This window comes from Octopus sinensis, unplaced genomic scaffold, assembly GCF_006345805.1.
Source record: "Octopus sinensis unplaced genomic scaffold, ASM634580v1 Contig12060, whole genome shotgun sequence".
Classification (NCBI taxonomy): domain Eukaryota; kingdom Metazoa; phylum Mollusca; class Cephalopoda; order Octopoda; family Octopodidae; genus Octopus; species Octopus sinensis.
Window position 1 is genome coordinate 236,174 of NW_021832531.1, and position 18,028 is coordinate 254,201.

Genomic DNA, 18,028 nt, shown 5'->3' on the forward strand with positions numbered 1-18,028 from the left:
AGTCAATATGGTCACAATTACTGCTAAAATTAACATAAATGTTGATTTGAGGAGAAAAGATGGTCTTTTTTCGTGGATTAAAATAAAATCTGTCGAGCTTGGGCAAGATTTTGGCAATCGTTTTGTGGGAATGGATGGACAAGTGGCTGTTCTGTCCACTAAACAGTGTCATCTGATCAATTTCGCTGACAGTTCCTATCAAACTCTCCAACTTGAGCACGTTATTGGAAATTAATTAAAATTAGGTCCCACTTGCGGTTTATAGAACTAAGAGCGGAGATTTGCTAGTTATGGACGATTCATTGATAGTCCGACGACTGGGAACTGCCAGTATTCGTCCTGATTCTACTGAAATGGTAAAGTCAGTTCTCAATACGTGTTCTGTTATCCTAAATGGGAGTATTGAGGTTTGTTTTTGAATACTCGAATGGAAGGGAGGACGTGTTTGTGTTGAAAAATACGAGCAAATGCGTCCTCTTTTGGTGTGGACGACACATCTGGTTAGTCTACTGGTAATGCAGATTTACATGCGGGCTGTCGGAATTCAAGATTCGTCCGTTTTCCAAGCGGATTGTGCATTCATAAACAACCTCAGGACTTGTTTGGTCCACGTCAAATCGTGGCAGACTCAACATTCTTTTCGTCCTTCACTTCTCAACAACACTGACTGGGTTGATCGCTGTCATACTCTCATATGTTTTCTTCACAATTCTTTAATCAAAAAACAAGGTGGTTCGTTCGAAGATTTGCTTTCTGAGTCAGATTTGGGTGAAGAATGTAGAAATATTTTGCAAATATCACGAATCCCTTCTTTTCATTCAACGAATATTTCAAAAAAAGATTTTTCTAATGCTTCCAAATTGCAAGAATCTGCTGCTCTCAGACCAGCAGATAACTTTGGGGATGACTCAAAGACACACAGCTACAGACAATGTTCTCGATGTCCTCTCACATCGGACATTAACCAGTGGCCGTTACTTACTCTTATTGGTGCTGAGATGAGATGTTTATGCGGCGGAGCGTGGGTTCGTAAATATAACGATTCTTAATATTCATTCTCTATTTTGTATTAAAATAACTCAAAAAAACACTTTTTGACATTAAGAAGTATTTTATAAAGGATATTTTTAAAATATAAAAACTTGGAAATTTTTACAAACCATGTCAAATGCTATCTTAAATTAACTTTTATAAAAAGAAAGTACTATTTTTAAAGATCTATATAACCTTACTTTACATTAATTAAATCAAATAAATAATTTTTCACAATTCATCCATGAAACTGTACCTCGAATGGGAAGGAGCCAAATTCTTGAATTTTGACTCAGAAACAACAGAATTTGTAATTTTCTCAGTTTCTTTAGTTTCAAAAACATTTTCGCTTTCCGCGTCCTTAGAAACGTCAAAATTATGAAACTTCTTGTGCAGTTTCCCACTAAAAAAATCATTCGCATATCCGACAAACTCCGCCATATTCGACCTAAAAAACATCAAAAAACACAAACTTAAACGAAAGAACAATGTCCCCTGTAAACAGAAACATGTGAGCCAAACTGTCGATTACAAAGAGAGGACAATTATCACTGCTTCGTCCCAAATAATTCAACGGGTGATCAAAAATATCGCAATCCACGTGAACAAACACAACTTTGTCCTCAACTTGGTGGAGAAGAGAGTCAATTTGTATTTTATAGAGTTCGACTGACTCTGTGTCTTCTTTCTTGTGGAATAAAACAAACAAAGGCTTTCCTTCGTCAGTGATTTCCTTCAATTTTATCACAATAAAAAACCTCCGCGTTTTGGAATGTCATTTCACGGAGTTTTTCGTGTGTCACTTGCCTTATCCACTGCCCTACACGCACATAGTCGTCAAAATCGCCAGAATAGTACATCCAAGTGTTCTAGGACATGACAACGACCATTACATCGACAGATCTATAATAACGAAGACTCTCTCCGTTGTGCATTTCCTTCTCAAGACTAAGATCACTATAAAACACGGAAAACTCAATTCCGACGTAAATTTGACTGAAATGTCCACAAAATAAGACAAGTTGGTCAATCGGAGATTTCGAAAAAAATCCAATGAGAAAATTTGTGCCATTTTGTTTCAAAATTTCGAGTTCTTCGTAAGAAGTGACTCGTATGCTCTTATCTTTCAGATTGTCGGAAATCCAGTTTAAAATACTTTCTGGAGACCGATCTCCGCGATATTCCTTTATGCGTTGTCCATGTGAATACAAAATAGTTGTCGGATATTTTCTAATTTTGTGATTAGTACATAAATTTACTAAAATTACAAAAAATGTATTTTACTGTTTTCTGTACATTCGATGGCTGTAATACTGACTTGTTTAAGGTCCTTTAGTTGTGTATAAATGAAAGATACCGTTTTTTGACCGACTTGTTCGGCTACATTTGATATCACCAACTTCATGTGTTGGGAGAAGGGACACCAATTCGTGTGATAAGTGAGGAGGACAAAATTGTTATTATCTACATATGTGATTTATAATTTGTCAGACTTAGATGCTCGTTTATACTTTCTTCGTTAATTTCTATCAAATTACTTGTGAAAATTTCCTTTGATAGTATAAATGATGAAATAAGATTATACCAGTAAAAACCACACAAAAAAAAGCATACGATCCTGGAAGCGATTAGAGTTTTTATAATTAATTAAATAATTTTTATTTATTATTTTTTTAAGAATTATAAATTTTATTTGTTAATCTTAAAATTTAATCTGACTTTTACTTCCTATATTTCTAAAGTAGGCAAGTAGCTACAGTCCCGTGCAATGAAAAGAGGCCACCTAAAGAATATTTCTAAAAATAGAAATACTCAAAAATTAAAGTATGAAATTTTCTAAAAAATTCAACAAACTCTTTTTCTTCGTCTTAATTATCCATAAAAAACTAAATATAAAAGTTATTTTTCATTATAATGCCAATTTTATTTAATTTATTAAATTTGACCATTTCTGGGTCATGCAATGAAAAGAGGCCACTTTATTTATTTACTAACTTTAAATCAAAAAACAAACTTTAAATCAAACTTCCTTTACAATTATAGACTGAATATATTCTTCTGGGCATCGAATTATATAATTCCCTAATAAAACTGTCATCAATTGCCTCCCATTTCTCTTTCGTAATTTTCCATAAGTCCTGTACTGTTTCAGGGACTTTTAATCGTATTTTTGACTTTAGCAAACACCAAACATGCTCAATTATATTGAGATCCGGTGATTAACTTGGCCAATTTTCTATTATAGTAATGCCACTGTTATTTAAAAAATCTCTTGTAGATTTAGATGTGTGGCAAGTTGCGCCATCTTGCTGAAATTTGTAATTTGATGTATATAAATCATTTAATCCTTCAGATATAATAGATTGATAACGTGCAGAATTTAGTTTTTCATTGCATAATATTAAAATTCTTTTGCCATCAAATCGTATCGCTCCCCATACCGTTATGCTAGGGGCAAATTTGACGGTTTCTGAAGTGTATTTTTTTTCATATCTCATTGAAGGTGGTCTTCTGACATATTCTCTTGAATTGAAGAGCTGAATTCGACATTCGTCCGAAAAAATCACAAATTCCCAGGCCATATTAAACATCGACTGACACCAATATTTTCGAGCCATCATATGTCAACACGTAAGTCAAGGTTTTTTGGCAGCAATCCTCCCGAATAAATTATACCTCCTCAATGTACGTCTAACTGTATCTATAATCACGGAATTATCAATATTGATCGATTTTTTGAGTTCAGAAGCTGTTTTCTTGGGATATTTTTTCGATGTCCTGACAAGAATCCTTTCATTTCTAGGAGATAATTTCCTCTTCGCTCCAGTGTGAATACGGCCAAAATAGCCAAAACCAGATATGTAGCGTTGAAATATTTTTTGGATCGCACATCGAGAGATTTTAAGTTTTTTTGATACTTGTCGCTGACTCATTCCATTTTTCAAAAAACTAATAACTTTTTGACGATTTTCAAAAGATACACGAGGCATGAAATAGAATTAACACGTTTTAGTTAGATTTAAATGGATATTTAACAAAAATAATGTAATTAAATCTAAATATATTTTAAAAAAATAAAGTGGCCTCTTTTCATTGCACGGGACTGTATTTTAAGGATATTTAAAAACTAACTTATCTAATTATTTGTCGTATTTTAAAAATGTTTTTTTCAATTTTAATAAAATTGAATAATTAAACTACTTTTGTGTTAAGATGGCTAACAATGAAATGTAATAAAATTATTATAGATAAAAATTACTAATGAACATTGCCTTTTTTATTTTTCCACTTTTATGTTTTGGCTATAATGTTATTCTGTTTATTTAAATTTCACACAGACAGAGCCTTTAATATTAACGGATTATATAAATTCTGGAAAAATTGCAATAGGGAAAGAAATGAGCAAAGTAGACTCATTTCTTGGTGAAATCGAAAGCTATTCCGGTTTTTTCAGAGTCAGTGATGATTGTGTTCGAAATATGTTTTTTTGGTATTTTCCTGCACAAGTAAGACATTTTTAAAGATTATTAGAATGGAAATACTTCTGCGCCTTTGTTAGTTTGGCTCCAGGGTGGTCCAGGGGCTGCTTCATTGTACGGACTTTTTGTAGAAAATGGTCCTTATTATTTGGACTCGGACAATAACAGTGCCATCTTTTATTAGTTTTTAGTCCAAATAAGAATGCTTTCATGGACTAATGAATATCATGTTGTGTACATCGATAATCCAGTTTATTAGATTTTTGAGATTTTAGGTCGGAGTTGGATTTAGTTTTTCTGAAAGTGAATGTTATCTTACAACCGAAGAACAAGTTGGTAATTATTTATCAGAGTAATTTATCAGAATTAATTTGATTAGATTAATGAGACAATTTTATGTAATATTTACTAATTTGCGATCAAACCCACTTTACATCACAGGAGAGTCTTATGCAGGTAAATATGTCCCGGCCATGGTGTATGCAATTGACCAATACAACCAAAATAACCCCACACCAATCAACCTTGTCGGAATGGCTATTGGAGATGGCCTTTGTGATCCTTATAATGTTAAATTCGAATTAACAATATAGATGATGAACTATGGGACATATTTATACAACATTGGACTCATTTTTGACAATCAAGTAGAATTTTTCGACAATTATAGCAATTTAATTCGAGAAAATATTGAACAAGGCAATTACTTGCAAGCTAGCAAAGTACATTTGACTGTTAAATCACAAGTATTTTGACTTGACTAAAGACTTAATTCGGAATAAAACTGGGCTTACGAATATTTACAATTTCTACTCTGACGAGGTTTGTTTGAAATTAAAACAAATTATTTATAAGGAAATTCCGTACAATTTCCAAGACTTTGTGAATAATAATTCATATAAACTCAACGCAGGGAACAGGACATTTTATGATTATTCGATGGCTCCACGAATGGCACTCTATGAAGACAGAACAAAGTCAATGGCCTCTACAGTGACTTATATTCTTAATGCAGGCTATAAAGTACTTTTATGTGATTTTCATAACATAGACTCTTTTTTTCTCTGGACAATTAGACATAATTGTGCCCTTCCAAATGACTTCAGCATTCTTGAGAAATTTAGAATGGGAGGGCAAAGAAAATTTTTTTCGTGCTTCGCAGCAACGTTGGTATTCAAAAACTGGAAGAGTAAACGGCTATTACTTATCTTCTCAAAATTTGATGCAGTTAGTTGTCAGAAACGCTGGACACATGGTTCCTATGGATCAGCCTGAAGCGGCATTGGAAATGTTGAGGTTATTTATTTACGAATTTTAATTAATTTTCTGCACTTTGGTATTTTTGGACAATTTTACTAACTTTCAAATAATCTCTTACTTTGATTTTAATTATTATAAATATAATTTACTCAAAAACCAGAAATATTTGATTAACAAATCTAGAGAATGCAATCTTGAGTATTTACGATATCATTCTCAATTTGCTGATATATTTAATTTATCAAAGCCAAAGTTTCTCAAAATTGATTATAAAAAATTAAATTCGAAAAATATAAGTTTTATTATGAACATCACCAATCTAAATACTCAGTAATGACACCGAGAAACGTGTTGCACAAATCTTAAGTCATCAAAAATCTTATATAAAGAATTATTTCAAAGAACGAACCTCCTCTACGTTAGAACCAATTTTCCGAGCCAGTTCTCTTCTTTCGTACAAATCCAAAAAAATAAATTCATCCAAAAGCTGTTTATCCAACACGTCAGACTTATTACCGAAAGAAGCAACTTTGCAGTGTTGTTTTCTATCCACTAACAATTACACAAAACCGATAAGCGGCTGGATTCAGATTTGCATTATGAGACACACTCCCACACAACAGATTCTGCAAAATACGAAGACGTTTGAATATTTTCTCGTCTAAAGGCACCAAACATCCAATTCCTCCATCGTTATTTACTAAGCGATGACTCGAACGATTACTCATGTATGTAATCTGGGGCTGGTTTTGACTTTCCTGGGCCATTCTCCACATGCAAGTAACATTTGAACCAATATGAAAAGACATCTTCAAAGTCAACCACTGACCGCTGCTATTCTCCAAACAAACTACAAATTACAAACCAGAAAACCTTCAGGTCGATAATCCAAAACATTAACATGTTTATCTACACATGCTACAAATGTTTAAAACTAACAAAACCGACAAAAAAGAGTTGTTTTCCGTTAACCAAGTACTCCACTGAGAGAGGCTCCATTTTTTCGACATGCTGTGTAAGTTAATAAACAAAATACCTTAGTAACAAGTGATAAAACCCTATTTTCAGCATCAAAGTGAAGCAAAGCAACACTTTTAACAAGATCGGCCATGAGAATAAAATTATTTAGAGATGTCATTGCAGTGCAGTACACATTTGAGTCCACAAAGGCAATTGCTGTCAATTCATTATCACTGTGCCGAATTGTCAATACATACACTTTCTGTCCAATCGCGGAAACCAGGTACCCGTTGCAACCACACAAAGCAGTAGTCGGCCCTCTTTGCTCCTTTCCATAAAACTCCTGAAATAATCCATAAAAATCAGTCACCTTAAACCGATATTTCAACAGAGGATTCCCAAGTTCGGGGACCACATCAACAATTTGGTACAAATACATCTGAATATACTTGGAGAACAACCTTTCCGCGGGTACTGACTTCCTCTCCGGAACAACTTATCGTGGCCACCGCCAAAAAATCTGTTTTTCCAGTCGCTGAAGACATCTCCTTTAACGTTATGAATTTTGCTGATGTCACGTGTTCCCATAACTCAAACTCAACTCTAAATAAGGATGAATTAGAGACAAACCTTGTAGTGCTAGCCTCTTCAAAGTCTGCGGAGAGCAACTTTATATAAAACCAGCTTATCTTTGGTAGAACAAAATTTGGTTCTAAAATATAACAATTTTTTAAAAAAAACCTGTATTTACTTGAATAACTTCTCTCTCATCTTCTAACATGTGTACTAGAATATCATTCGGTCTCTCCTCACTGCAAACAAGAGCGTATAACTAAAGATAGGAATAATAAACATTCACATTTTTTGTCGGATTATAACATATGAAATGAACTGTTGATTTTTGTGTCGTTCGTGTAGAAATCCATTCATCGTCTACCAACGAGCCACACTCCGATTTCAAAGAAGAAATATTCATAATATTCTATAAATTTGCTATGTAATATTACTTGATCTGTAAAGTAGATAAACCCGTCAATACACTCACTGGCGTTACAAAAAGAGTCAAATGATGTAATTGGACCACCACCCATTGGATGACTCCGCAGCACTCCATTCGGAGACATCACAAACCAAGTAGGTTGTGCACCACATAGAAACATCTACAATTATCTATGACCAAATATACTCCAGAATATCCACCAATGTTGTCAAATGGCCTTAAAATTCTATTTGCCAACTTTTTTTGCTGACTTGAGTGCCCAAGTAACAACGATCCCTTAAGCCGTTTAAATCTAAGTTTTTGTTTGTTTGAAAATATGCGAAAAGCCTCATAAATATGAAACTCGTTGTCATTCGCCACCTTCAAATTTCATCAAACAAATTTACAAAGAGCAAATGTCTCCTTGAATTCGTCCCCATCGCCAATAAGACAACTTCATTGATTCCTTCTCCACTGAAAAAATTAATATCCTCCTTCTGCTTATTAGGGAAAGTGTATTGTGGGCTAGGAATGATACACTAGAAGAACAACTCCGTAGAATATTCATTTATGTCGCCAGTTCCGCAGATCAGTCGTCCAAATGTGTGCAAATTTGGGCTACAAAATAAAATCTCATTTTTCGGCCAAGACCAAATCTTTAAAATATAGTGCCACAAAAAACCTCAAATTGCCACGTTTCTCTACGAATTATAATTACCCACACGTTTCCCGGACTATAAATTAATTGAACCAATAAAACGACTTTTCTGGCGATAAAAACCCCGATTTATCATTAAAAACTGAAAAAGTTGCAATTAAAGAGCCATCCCCAAATTTCAGGGAATCTATCCTTATTTGACCCTCATCTTCCACCGTGAGCGTATAGAGTTGCCCACATGAAGACAGGAGCAACAAAAAACCAGAATTCAACACATCAGCACGCTGACAAGCACGTGGAAGAGAAATAGAGCCGATTCGACAATCTAGAAATAAATAGTATTAGAAAATCACTTTTATTGAACAAATAAGCAGATTGTGGACAAACTTGAATAAAATAGTCCTCCATCAACGTCGAAGCAAATATCGTAGTCTCCATCGTGCTGAATCCCCCGTCTTCAATTTCCGTGATTTCCTCCCCATTTGAAAAAACCTGCCTAATAACCAGAAGACAAACCAACGTCCCACTCAATCTACTGATCAGTAAAAGGTCGTGAGAAGCCGATCCTTTTAAACGCAGAGAGAAAATATCCACAGAGTCCGTTAGTCTGAAAGATGTCTTAATTGCAGGCTTGATTGATCTCTAAATAATCATTTCAGACAATTCAAAGTACTTTTAGACACGTGACTTGTCCACCCAACCCATATCCTGACGAAATGACAATTTTTACTGAAGGATCTTCACTGGGGTCGGAATATGCAAGATCTGAGTGCAGACATGGAGCAATATTGTAGAATTCATAACACATCTGTCAATGTTGGGCAATAAAAGTTAAACTGATAATGATATTGATGATCCGACAAAAAATTGATCAAATTTTTGAGCAGCCACTCCGTAAATATCCTCAAATCTCACCGTCTTTAAAGATTCCTGATTGTCTTTAAAACTTAAAAAATAATTCAAACCCTCAGAAACTGTTTCCGGCTGAAAACGCGATTTTCTTTCATTTCCGTTAACAGAAGCCTAAAAATGAACATCTTGGAAACCTCAATTCTCAACACCTGCGAATGTCCGAGAATCGATGCGACAAATACAAATTTAGAAAACACACGAACCTAATAAATCTGAGTAATATAAATACGCAGAATGGAGGGGAAACGTAGAATGGGACATAAATATGTTTCAAATCCAATTGGCGGACTATTCTGAATTGATCGTCAATAATATTGAGCAAATATCTTTAATTTTAAATTATTACCCAAACATGGTGGAATCAGGATGAATTATAAGAACTTGACTTGATGAAATAAATGTCCCGATTGCCCCCTCGATGGAAATTCCCGAACAGTCTTCCCCTCCAAATGGAAATGAGGAAGACTCTCTTGCGATTGAATTGAGGGCAATAGCACACACAGGAGATCCTTGGTTGAGATATATCAAACTATTCATAGCCATAATAAGAACACCACCTAAAATAATAAAACTAAACATTTAAACAAAGAGGACGGGGAACAGAAAGCAAAGCCTGACAATCGTAAGGAAGACCAGAATAAGACCATATTATAGGCGAAAATGACTCCACAAGGGATAAAGAAATTGCCACAAGAGCAAATGTGTCCCGAATTGTGGAAACAAGTCTTAAATTTAAATTGATAAATAACCCAGCCCAGGTGAGATATGGTTCGTACATAATGAGGAGGGTTGGCTCGTTATAACCAGTAAGAAATTGCATGTCCATTACATTTATTATTCTCTCTTCATAAGCCGTCCAAAGGTCGATTTGGAAAGAATTTGGATTTGAATCTGCACTTGTCTTGATAAATGGAAGAACAAATAAATAAGGTTCGTGTGATAGAAGAACACAACAATTACTTTCCTGATCAGTCCTCAAAAGTGGTGGTAAATTAGTTGAACTATATTTCGAGGCCTATGAGTTATCACTGGTTTTAAACTTCGGATAAATGATGTTCAAAATTATGCATAGACGTGGTTATTAAGTCATCGACATCAAAATCATATTTCATAACCACAATCTACTATTTGGACATGTAGAAAGTACTTTACACAAATCAAACGAGACTATGAGAGATGTCAATCCCTCATTAATTAGATGATCAAGGCCGGTTATATTACCAAACAAATCAAGCGACAATTTGTACTCAAAAACTGGAAAGTTAGTCTTTTTTAATTTATTATTATTAAATACGTTCTCATTGACTATGTTATAGACATAGATTGTATTATTGGTTGCCACAATAAGAGAATTGTAGTCTTCGGATATTAATTTGCAGCACGTGCAAAATCTGAGTGCTGTGTTGGAATGGATTTGGGAATATAGGCAGTAAATATCCTTAGACATTACTCTTATAAAATAATTATTAATTTACAACATACGAGTAGGATCCCACAAAACGAGTCAATTTTAAATTAAAATTTTTATATTGTAATTCAATCTAATAAAATAACAAATTTAAAATTCTATCAACTGATTTATTTTTAAAAAATTTTCTAGTTTTCAAAAACAAATATAACTGTCCTAAACCGCCTCAACAATCCATTCTCGCCTCGTTGTAACTATCTCAATTTTTTTATTACTAACTAAAAAATTATTAATGCATTTTTTACTGTATTTGTCATTTTAATAACCCTATTATTATTTAAAAAAAGTAATTGATTAACCAACTGTTGCTTGTTGAAATGGCCAATAAGTTTAATTTTAACTTAATTTAATGTCTGTGACTTAAAAAAAATTAGATCCACTAACTTACTTAAAATTGGTTTATTGCAATTTTAAGAATAAAATAAACAAGTCTAGACAGTGATAATTGAAGGGCTATGTCATTGAGATTGCTTTAATCAATAGTAATATTTGAATTTGAAATAAATCACGGTGTGCATAAACTGCATTAATTATTACTTTGCACTTAATGTCAAAATTATGATTTATTATATGAACCATTTTTATAGAAAAGTAAAAAAACGAATAAATTCTTTATTGACTGCTGTTATAATTAATCTTTTCATCATTTTTCCTGATTTTTTCATCAATGAATAAGCTAAATTAATTAAGACGTTTTCATTAGGCATTAATAATAAAAAGAATATAACAATCACAATACATTAAGCCGTAAATCACATCGGTGGAATGCAGCTTTACGTTCTTCTTTTATTTTTGCTATTTTTTTCCATCAAACCAGGTCAAAATGAGTTTTTATTAAAAGATGCTGAAAAAATTATTTACGTTGAAGTTATGGGTCAAATCTCTCTTTCATGTCTTGGAAGTAAAACCATTAAAGTTGAGATTCAGAAATAAAGAATTTAGTTTTCGAAATTGTTTTGGCTTAAAGACAATGTCAGTATAATAACAAGAGGAGAAAACACTCTTGACCCAGTCTTTGAAATTGATTTAAAAACTTATTCATTAAAAATTAAACGATTTATGCCTCATCTAGAAGGCTCTTATAAGTGCAAAAACTCGTCTTATCTCATTATTTTGGGAGGTTAAAAATATTTAGTTATAAATTCAGAAAAGCCAGTTATAAAAATTAAATCTCCTGAGGCTGTCGTCGCAGGATTCGGAATTTCATTACATTGCCAAATAACACAAGGAATCCCCAAACCACAATTAGTTTGGGTCAAAGTTTTAAAAAATCATAAAAAACAAATCTGTCAAGTAAATTAGTTTCCTAAAGCATAGAACTGTCCTACAATAAAAATTAACACTACACGTGATCGCAGTGTCAAATATAAATGCATTGCATCTAATTCTTTAGGAGAATTTACTCGACAAGCATTTTACAAATTATTGAGTTTGTCAGTTTCAATTTTTTATTAGCCACCTCCCTGAAATTTGACAATAATAAAACTCAGACTGTCGTCTGTAGAGCACAATATCACAAATGCGTTTCCTCTATCAATTTTTACTGGTTTTTGAACCATTTACCAATTAGTGGTACATTCAGGAGGTAGAAATATTATAACCTATAAATCTAGAGATTTAAAAGCTGAAACTCATTACATTACGTCATTTTTGAAAATTGAAAACAAAAAATTTGAGCATATAAGTTGCTTGGTAGAATATGAAATAGTGTCAGAATATTTCAATGTAACCAAAATTTTAAAACATGTTCCATTTTACGAAATTAAAAGTTTTACATATTGTCGCTTCTACTCAATTACTTATCTCGTTTATGTCTTAATAAATTACATTTTAAACTTTTAACAATTTCTTTATACTCTACAAAACATAACTATACAATTTTTATTAACATATTTACAGTAGATCAATTTAAAAATAGTTGTTTGAGGGTAAATTATGTTTAAAACTAATATGAATAATAGCAGAGTTATATTAATTGATATAAGAGTGTGTTAATGAGTATGTCTATTGACCTAATTAAGTTTCTCAGTAATTGAAAAATAATTGTCAAAAGATTAGATTGCAGTAATACATTAAAATTTTAATCTTAGAAAGAACTTTTATAAAAAAAATTTTTAAGGAAAAAGCAAATAAATTTTTGGTCGGACACTTTATTTGTCAGTAGTGGGTTAATATAACACATTTAGTCGCTTCATTCAGAATTTGTAGATATTTCAGTACTTACACTTTAAGAAGACATGCAAGTAAAAATAAGTTTTGATTCTTCAAAACAATGCCTACGTGGTCATTCGAACATACATCGATTTAGAGTGTTGTAGATTGTTTGGAAGCTGCCAAAAGATATTAGGTTATTAACTTTCAGAAACTTTCAGTAACTCCAAAAATCAACGACTTTACCTAAGAGCTATAAGAAGCTTGTTGAGTTCCATTAAGGCAGTGAGAAAGATAAATTTCTCTATGAGTTAATTGACGGTAGAGATGACGAAAAACAAGAAGAAAGCACAGAGAAATCTGATTTCTATCATAATGAATTGTATAAGAAGCAATTTTATGAACTGTTTAAAAAAACGAATAATTTATTGGATAATTTTGTTTATTGTTTTGTTATAGTATGAAATCTAAATAGCGTATACAAAATCCAAACTTAGGTTTCTGTTAATTTATATTTTATTGTCATATCTGTTCTCTTCTATACGAGTATCAACAAAATATCGAAAATTTTGTCAAAAATCGAGTTTATATTTTTAAAAATTTTAGAAATAAATTTTCATATAACCTAAAGATGTACCGAAATTTTTACTAATTCATAAACAATTTAATTAAAAAAAGTCGAAAAAATTATGAGATTCCAGAGCTGAAATCCAGCAAGCCATCAGTCAACACATTTGCCTAAAAAACTAACAATAATTGTTAACCTCAGTAATTAAAAAACGAATAAAATCCTCAAGACTATTACCCAAAGTCTTTCCGAGTTGGAAAACATATTTTTCTGGCAGCCAAGTCATTAATCGTGCCAGAGAGGAATACATTGTCATAACAAGAAATAAATTTTCACAACTCAACAGTACAGATATAGCCAAAATAACCGTCTTTGTCAATTCATTTACATCCAAAAATAAATCACGGCCATAAGAAATAAAATCAAGAATCGAAGAAGAAATAAACACGTTTTTAATTCCCTCACAACCAATAGTTATTAACTGAGACAATAAACGAAGAATAAACCTTAAAGTAAAGCTCAGAATCAATAATTTTGCCATTTCTCATAACAAAATTCGCAAAATCAATTAAAGCTGTCACAAAAATGTCTTTTTCATCAGAATTTATCATTTTGTTGGCAATTTTAACACAAATTCTGATTAAATCAACTGAAAAATCGTCAGGACAAAACAAAATCGAATCTCTTAGTACTCCAATCTCTTATTAAAGACAATAAAACATACAAGAAAGCTATGATTTGAACACTCCTTTATTAACTGGCTTGGATTTCCACTAAAAACTAACCGGAATAAACTAATTCTGCACATATCACAACCCTCCAGAACGAGAGTGGCTTGAATATGATCAAAAATAGCCTTTTTGTGATGATTAGATAATTTATTCAGACGTGAAACAACGAAAGAATGTAGGCATTCATATTGAGGAGTAGTTTGAGCAAGTTTTCCACAAATATTAACAAGGAAAAGTGTCCTCCATTGGGTATTTAGGGGGTCAATGTGTCTAAAATATATAAAAATTACTCAACTCTATGGCTCGCCATGAATCTATGGCAAAAAGACGACAGACAGTGTGGAATGAGAGGATATTGTCAACAAGGACTAAATACTTTTCTCAAATATGGCTATTTACCAATTGATAGGGAGATTGTAAAGAAGAATGAATTTTTAGAATCGTTTTTAAAAGAGAAATGTACATTTCTGGGAGAAGAATGTCAAATTCGACTGAAAATGAGTTTAAATGTTTAACTTTGGATAAGTATGTTGAAGAAAACTGATAAATATTGTTTTTTGGAGGTGTTTTCATCCTGTATGATTAATGTGGGGATCAGAAGTGCGAGTTTGTACAGAGTTTCTGTGTCTGCAGGAATTTCTGGTCCTGTCTTTGGTTGGATGGCAAGATTGATTAAAAGTGGGACAATAATTTCTTTATTGAGATTAGAAAATTCTGATTGATTTAGTAGATCATCTAATATTTCGTTATTTGTGAATAAATTGTTGATTTTCTTTGACCAATCTATATCAATTATTAAAAAATATAAACGTGGATCTTCCATCAAAAGTGGTACCACAAAAATAATTAATTACCGCCAAAATATTGAATATAATAAACAATTTGAAATTAAATATTTTTTATTGCACAATAACTAAATTCAAACATGTTTTTATTACTTAGATTAAAATAATTTCATGGATCCTCCTGGTTTGTTATTTCCTGGTAATTTCCTCAGAAATAATTCCCATCAGTTTTTATTTGGATAAACTTATTTTAAGATATAAATATATATTAATTTAAATAATCAAATTAAAAATAATAGTCGGCACTAAATTATAGTTCTGGTGGCGATGAGCCGCAAACGTTTAGATATTGGATTTCATCGCTCCGATCAACGTGCGGAAGTAAACTATAATAATAACAATCGCCGTGAATTTTATCAAGATAGACATACTAAACGTCAGAGACAAGAAATGTCAAATCCTCTAACAGGACGTCCCTATAATACTCATTACTACGACCTACTATCAACCCGAATGAAACTCCCTGTATTTGAATACAAAGAAAAAGTCCTCGATCTTATTAATAAACATCAAATTGTATGTCTTGTGGGAGAAACTGGTTCTGGAAAGACCACTCAGATTCCCCAGTGGTGTGTCACGTGGATCCGTTCAAATTGTCCTCCCAGAATGAAAGTGGCTTGTACACAGCCTAGAAGAGTGGCTGCAATGTCAGTGGCAGCCAGAGTGGCAGAGGAAATGGATGTGGAAGTCGGAAAGGAAGTTGGATATAATATTCGATTTGAAGACTGTACATCTCCAAATACTATTTTGAAATATTTAACCGATGGAATGCTGTTGAGAGAAGCCGTTTCTGATCCACTGTTGGAAGCTTATGGAATAATTGTGTTGGATGAGGCACATGAGAGGACACTGGCCACGGATATTCTGATGGGATTGCTCAAAGAGATTGCAAAGCAGAGACCTCAGTTAAAAATCCTTATAATGAGTGCTACGTTGGATTGTGGCAAATTTCAGGAATATTTCAATAATGCTCCACTTGTGACAATTCCAGGAAGATTGTTTCCTGTTGAAATATTTTATTCGCCTGAGCCAGAATCCAACTATTTGGATTCTGCCATCAATTCTGTAATCCAAATCCACATGTGTGAGGAGACCAGTGGAGATATTTTACTTTTCCTAACAGGCCAAGAAGAAATTGATGAAGCCTGTAAAGCAATTCAATCAGAAGTGAGCAAACTTGGACCAAATATTGGCAAAATTAACTGCATTCCACTTTATTCTACTTTGCCGCCGAATTTACAGCAAAGAATATTCGAGCCACCTCCCGAGTCAAAGAAAGGGATTGGAAGGAAGGTGGTTGTGTCGACAAACATTGCTGAGACTTCTTTAACGATAGACGGGATTGTGTATGTGATAGATCCGGGGTTTTCCAAACAGAAGTTATACAATCCGCGGATTCGAGTTGAGTCGCTTCTTGTATCTGAAATCAGTAAAGCAAGTGCAAAGCAGAGGGCTGGAAGGGCAGGTCGAACTAAGCCCGGGAAGTGTTTCCGTCTTTATACGGAGAATACATATATAAATGGAATGCAGGAGAATACATATCCAGAGATTCTCCGATCGAATCTCAGTTCGGTTGTGCTTCAGTTAAAGAAGCTTGGAATTGATGATTTGGTTCATTTCGATTTCATGGATCCTCCTGGTTTGTTATTTCTTGTTTATTTCCTCAGCGCCGGAAACATTGATGCGAGCATTGGAGATGTTGAACTACCTGGCAGCCATCGACGATGAAGGAGACCTGACAGAATTGGGGGCTATGATGGCGGAGTTTCCCGTAGAGCCGGAATTGGCCAAGATGTTGATTGCCAGTTCAGACTATGACTGTACAAATGAGATTCTGTCTATTGTGGCAATGTTATCAGGTTTGTGTTGTTTTTTTGATATTTTAGTTCCTCCATGTTTCCTCAGACCATACAATGCGAGGAATACGCGGATGAGGCCAAGGCACGTTTTTCCCACGTTGATGGTGATCATTTGACACTACTAAATGTGTATCATGCCTACAAACAAAGTGGGTGGCTGAGTTGGATTGATTCTATTAGGTAATGACGACCAACAGTGGTGTTATGACAACTTTATAAGCCATCGGTCTATGAAAAGTGCAGACAGTGTCAGGAATCAGCTGGCTCAGATTATGAACAGATTTAACCTTCAGAAGAAAAGCACGGACTATAACAGTAGTCAGTATTACATCAATATTCGGAAAGCAGTGCTTGCGGGGATGTTTATGCAGGTGTGAATATTCGAATGTTTGGCTAGGTGGCTCACAAGGAGAGAGGAGGATTTTACATGACGATGAAGGACAACCAGGAAGTGTATTTACATCCATCTTCAAGTCTCGATCACAAACCAGAATGGATTCTCTATCATGAATTTGTCCTGACTTCCAGAAATTTCATTCGGAATTGTACTATTATAAAGCCTGAGTGGCTTATGGAGATTGCTCCCCATTATTATGATATGGATAATTTCCCGGATTGTGAGGCTAAGCGAATATTGACAAACACCGATGACCCACTACCGTTCTATTTTTAAATTCTAATTTTCGTTTTCGGATTTAGTTTTCATTTCTTAATTTAGTCACAAACTGAGTCGCGTGTTACATGGATCTATATTTCTAGTTTTTTATAAGTAGCTGGTTTCTATCGTACTTTGAAAATCTTTATCCAGTTTGTATGTCTGAAGCTTCTCAAATTCTATTGATATTTATTAGATAATATATATCATTAAAAAAAAGAAAAAAAATCGGGAACGAAAAATTGAATCCCGAAAGTGACGAATTTTTCTGTAAAAAATTTAGAAAAACAAAGATTTTAGACTTAATTTTATGCAAACTGTAACAAATAAAATGAAAAGTGGCAATAAATTAATAATTCTCTTAAAATTAATTCTGGATGTTTAAATACATCTAGTTAAAAAACCCTTGTTTGGCACTAACCCTAACTTTATCATGGTACTTGGTGTCCTAGCGAGAGGTCGGACTCTATA

General features: G+C 33.3%; 2 protein-coding genes across 2 annotated transcripts; both read left to right on the top strand.

Moving 5' to 3' along the window:
* Positions 1-290: 290 nt before the first annotated feature.
* On the top strand, positions 291-5,853 carry LOC115229170 (probable serine carboxypeptidase CPVL). Its single transcript, XM_029799573.1, has 6 exons — positions 291-407; positions 4,371-4,545; positions 4,577-4,678; positions 4,780-4,843; positions 4,891-5,080; positions 5,563-5,853. The coding sequence occupies exons 1-6, from the start codon at positions 291-293 to the stop codon at positions 5,827-5,829; spliced, it is 915 nt and encodes a 304-aa protein (XP_029655433.1). The 3' UTR covers positions 5,830-5,853.
* Positions 5,854-15,310: 9,457 nt separating this feature from the next.
* Positions 15,311-16,771, top strand: LOC115229171 (pre-mRNA-splicing factor ATP-dependent RNA helicase DHX15-like). Its single transcript, XM_036499129.1, has one exon. It carries the CDS (start codon positions 15,311-15,313, stop codon positions 16,769-16,771), a length of 1,461 nt encoding a protein of 486 aa, XP_036355022.1.
* The last annotated feature ends 1,257 nt before the right edge of the window (positions 16,772-18,028 follow it).

Bases quoted from the DNA above. Each gene is read 5' to 3' on its own strand.
- LOC115229171 (XM_036499129.1), top strand. From the start codon at position 15,311: ATGAGCCGCAAACGTTTAGATATTGGATTTCATCGCTCCGATCAACGT.
- LOC115229170 (XM_029799573.1), top strand. From the start codon at position 291: ATGGACGATTCATTGATAGTCCGACGACTGGGAACTGCCAGTATTCGT. The intron at 4,546-4,576 runs ATTTTTAAAGAT...ATGGAAATACTT, and splicing joins TTTTCCTGCACAAGTAAGAC to CTGCGCCTTTGTTAGTTTGG. The intron at 5,081-5,562 runs GTTAAATTCGAA...TTCATAACATAG, and splicing joins GCCTTTGTGATCCTTATAAT to ACTCTTTTTTTCTCTGGACA.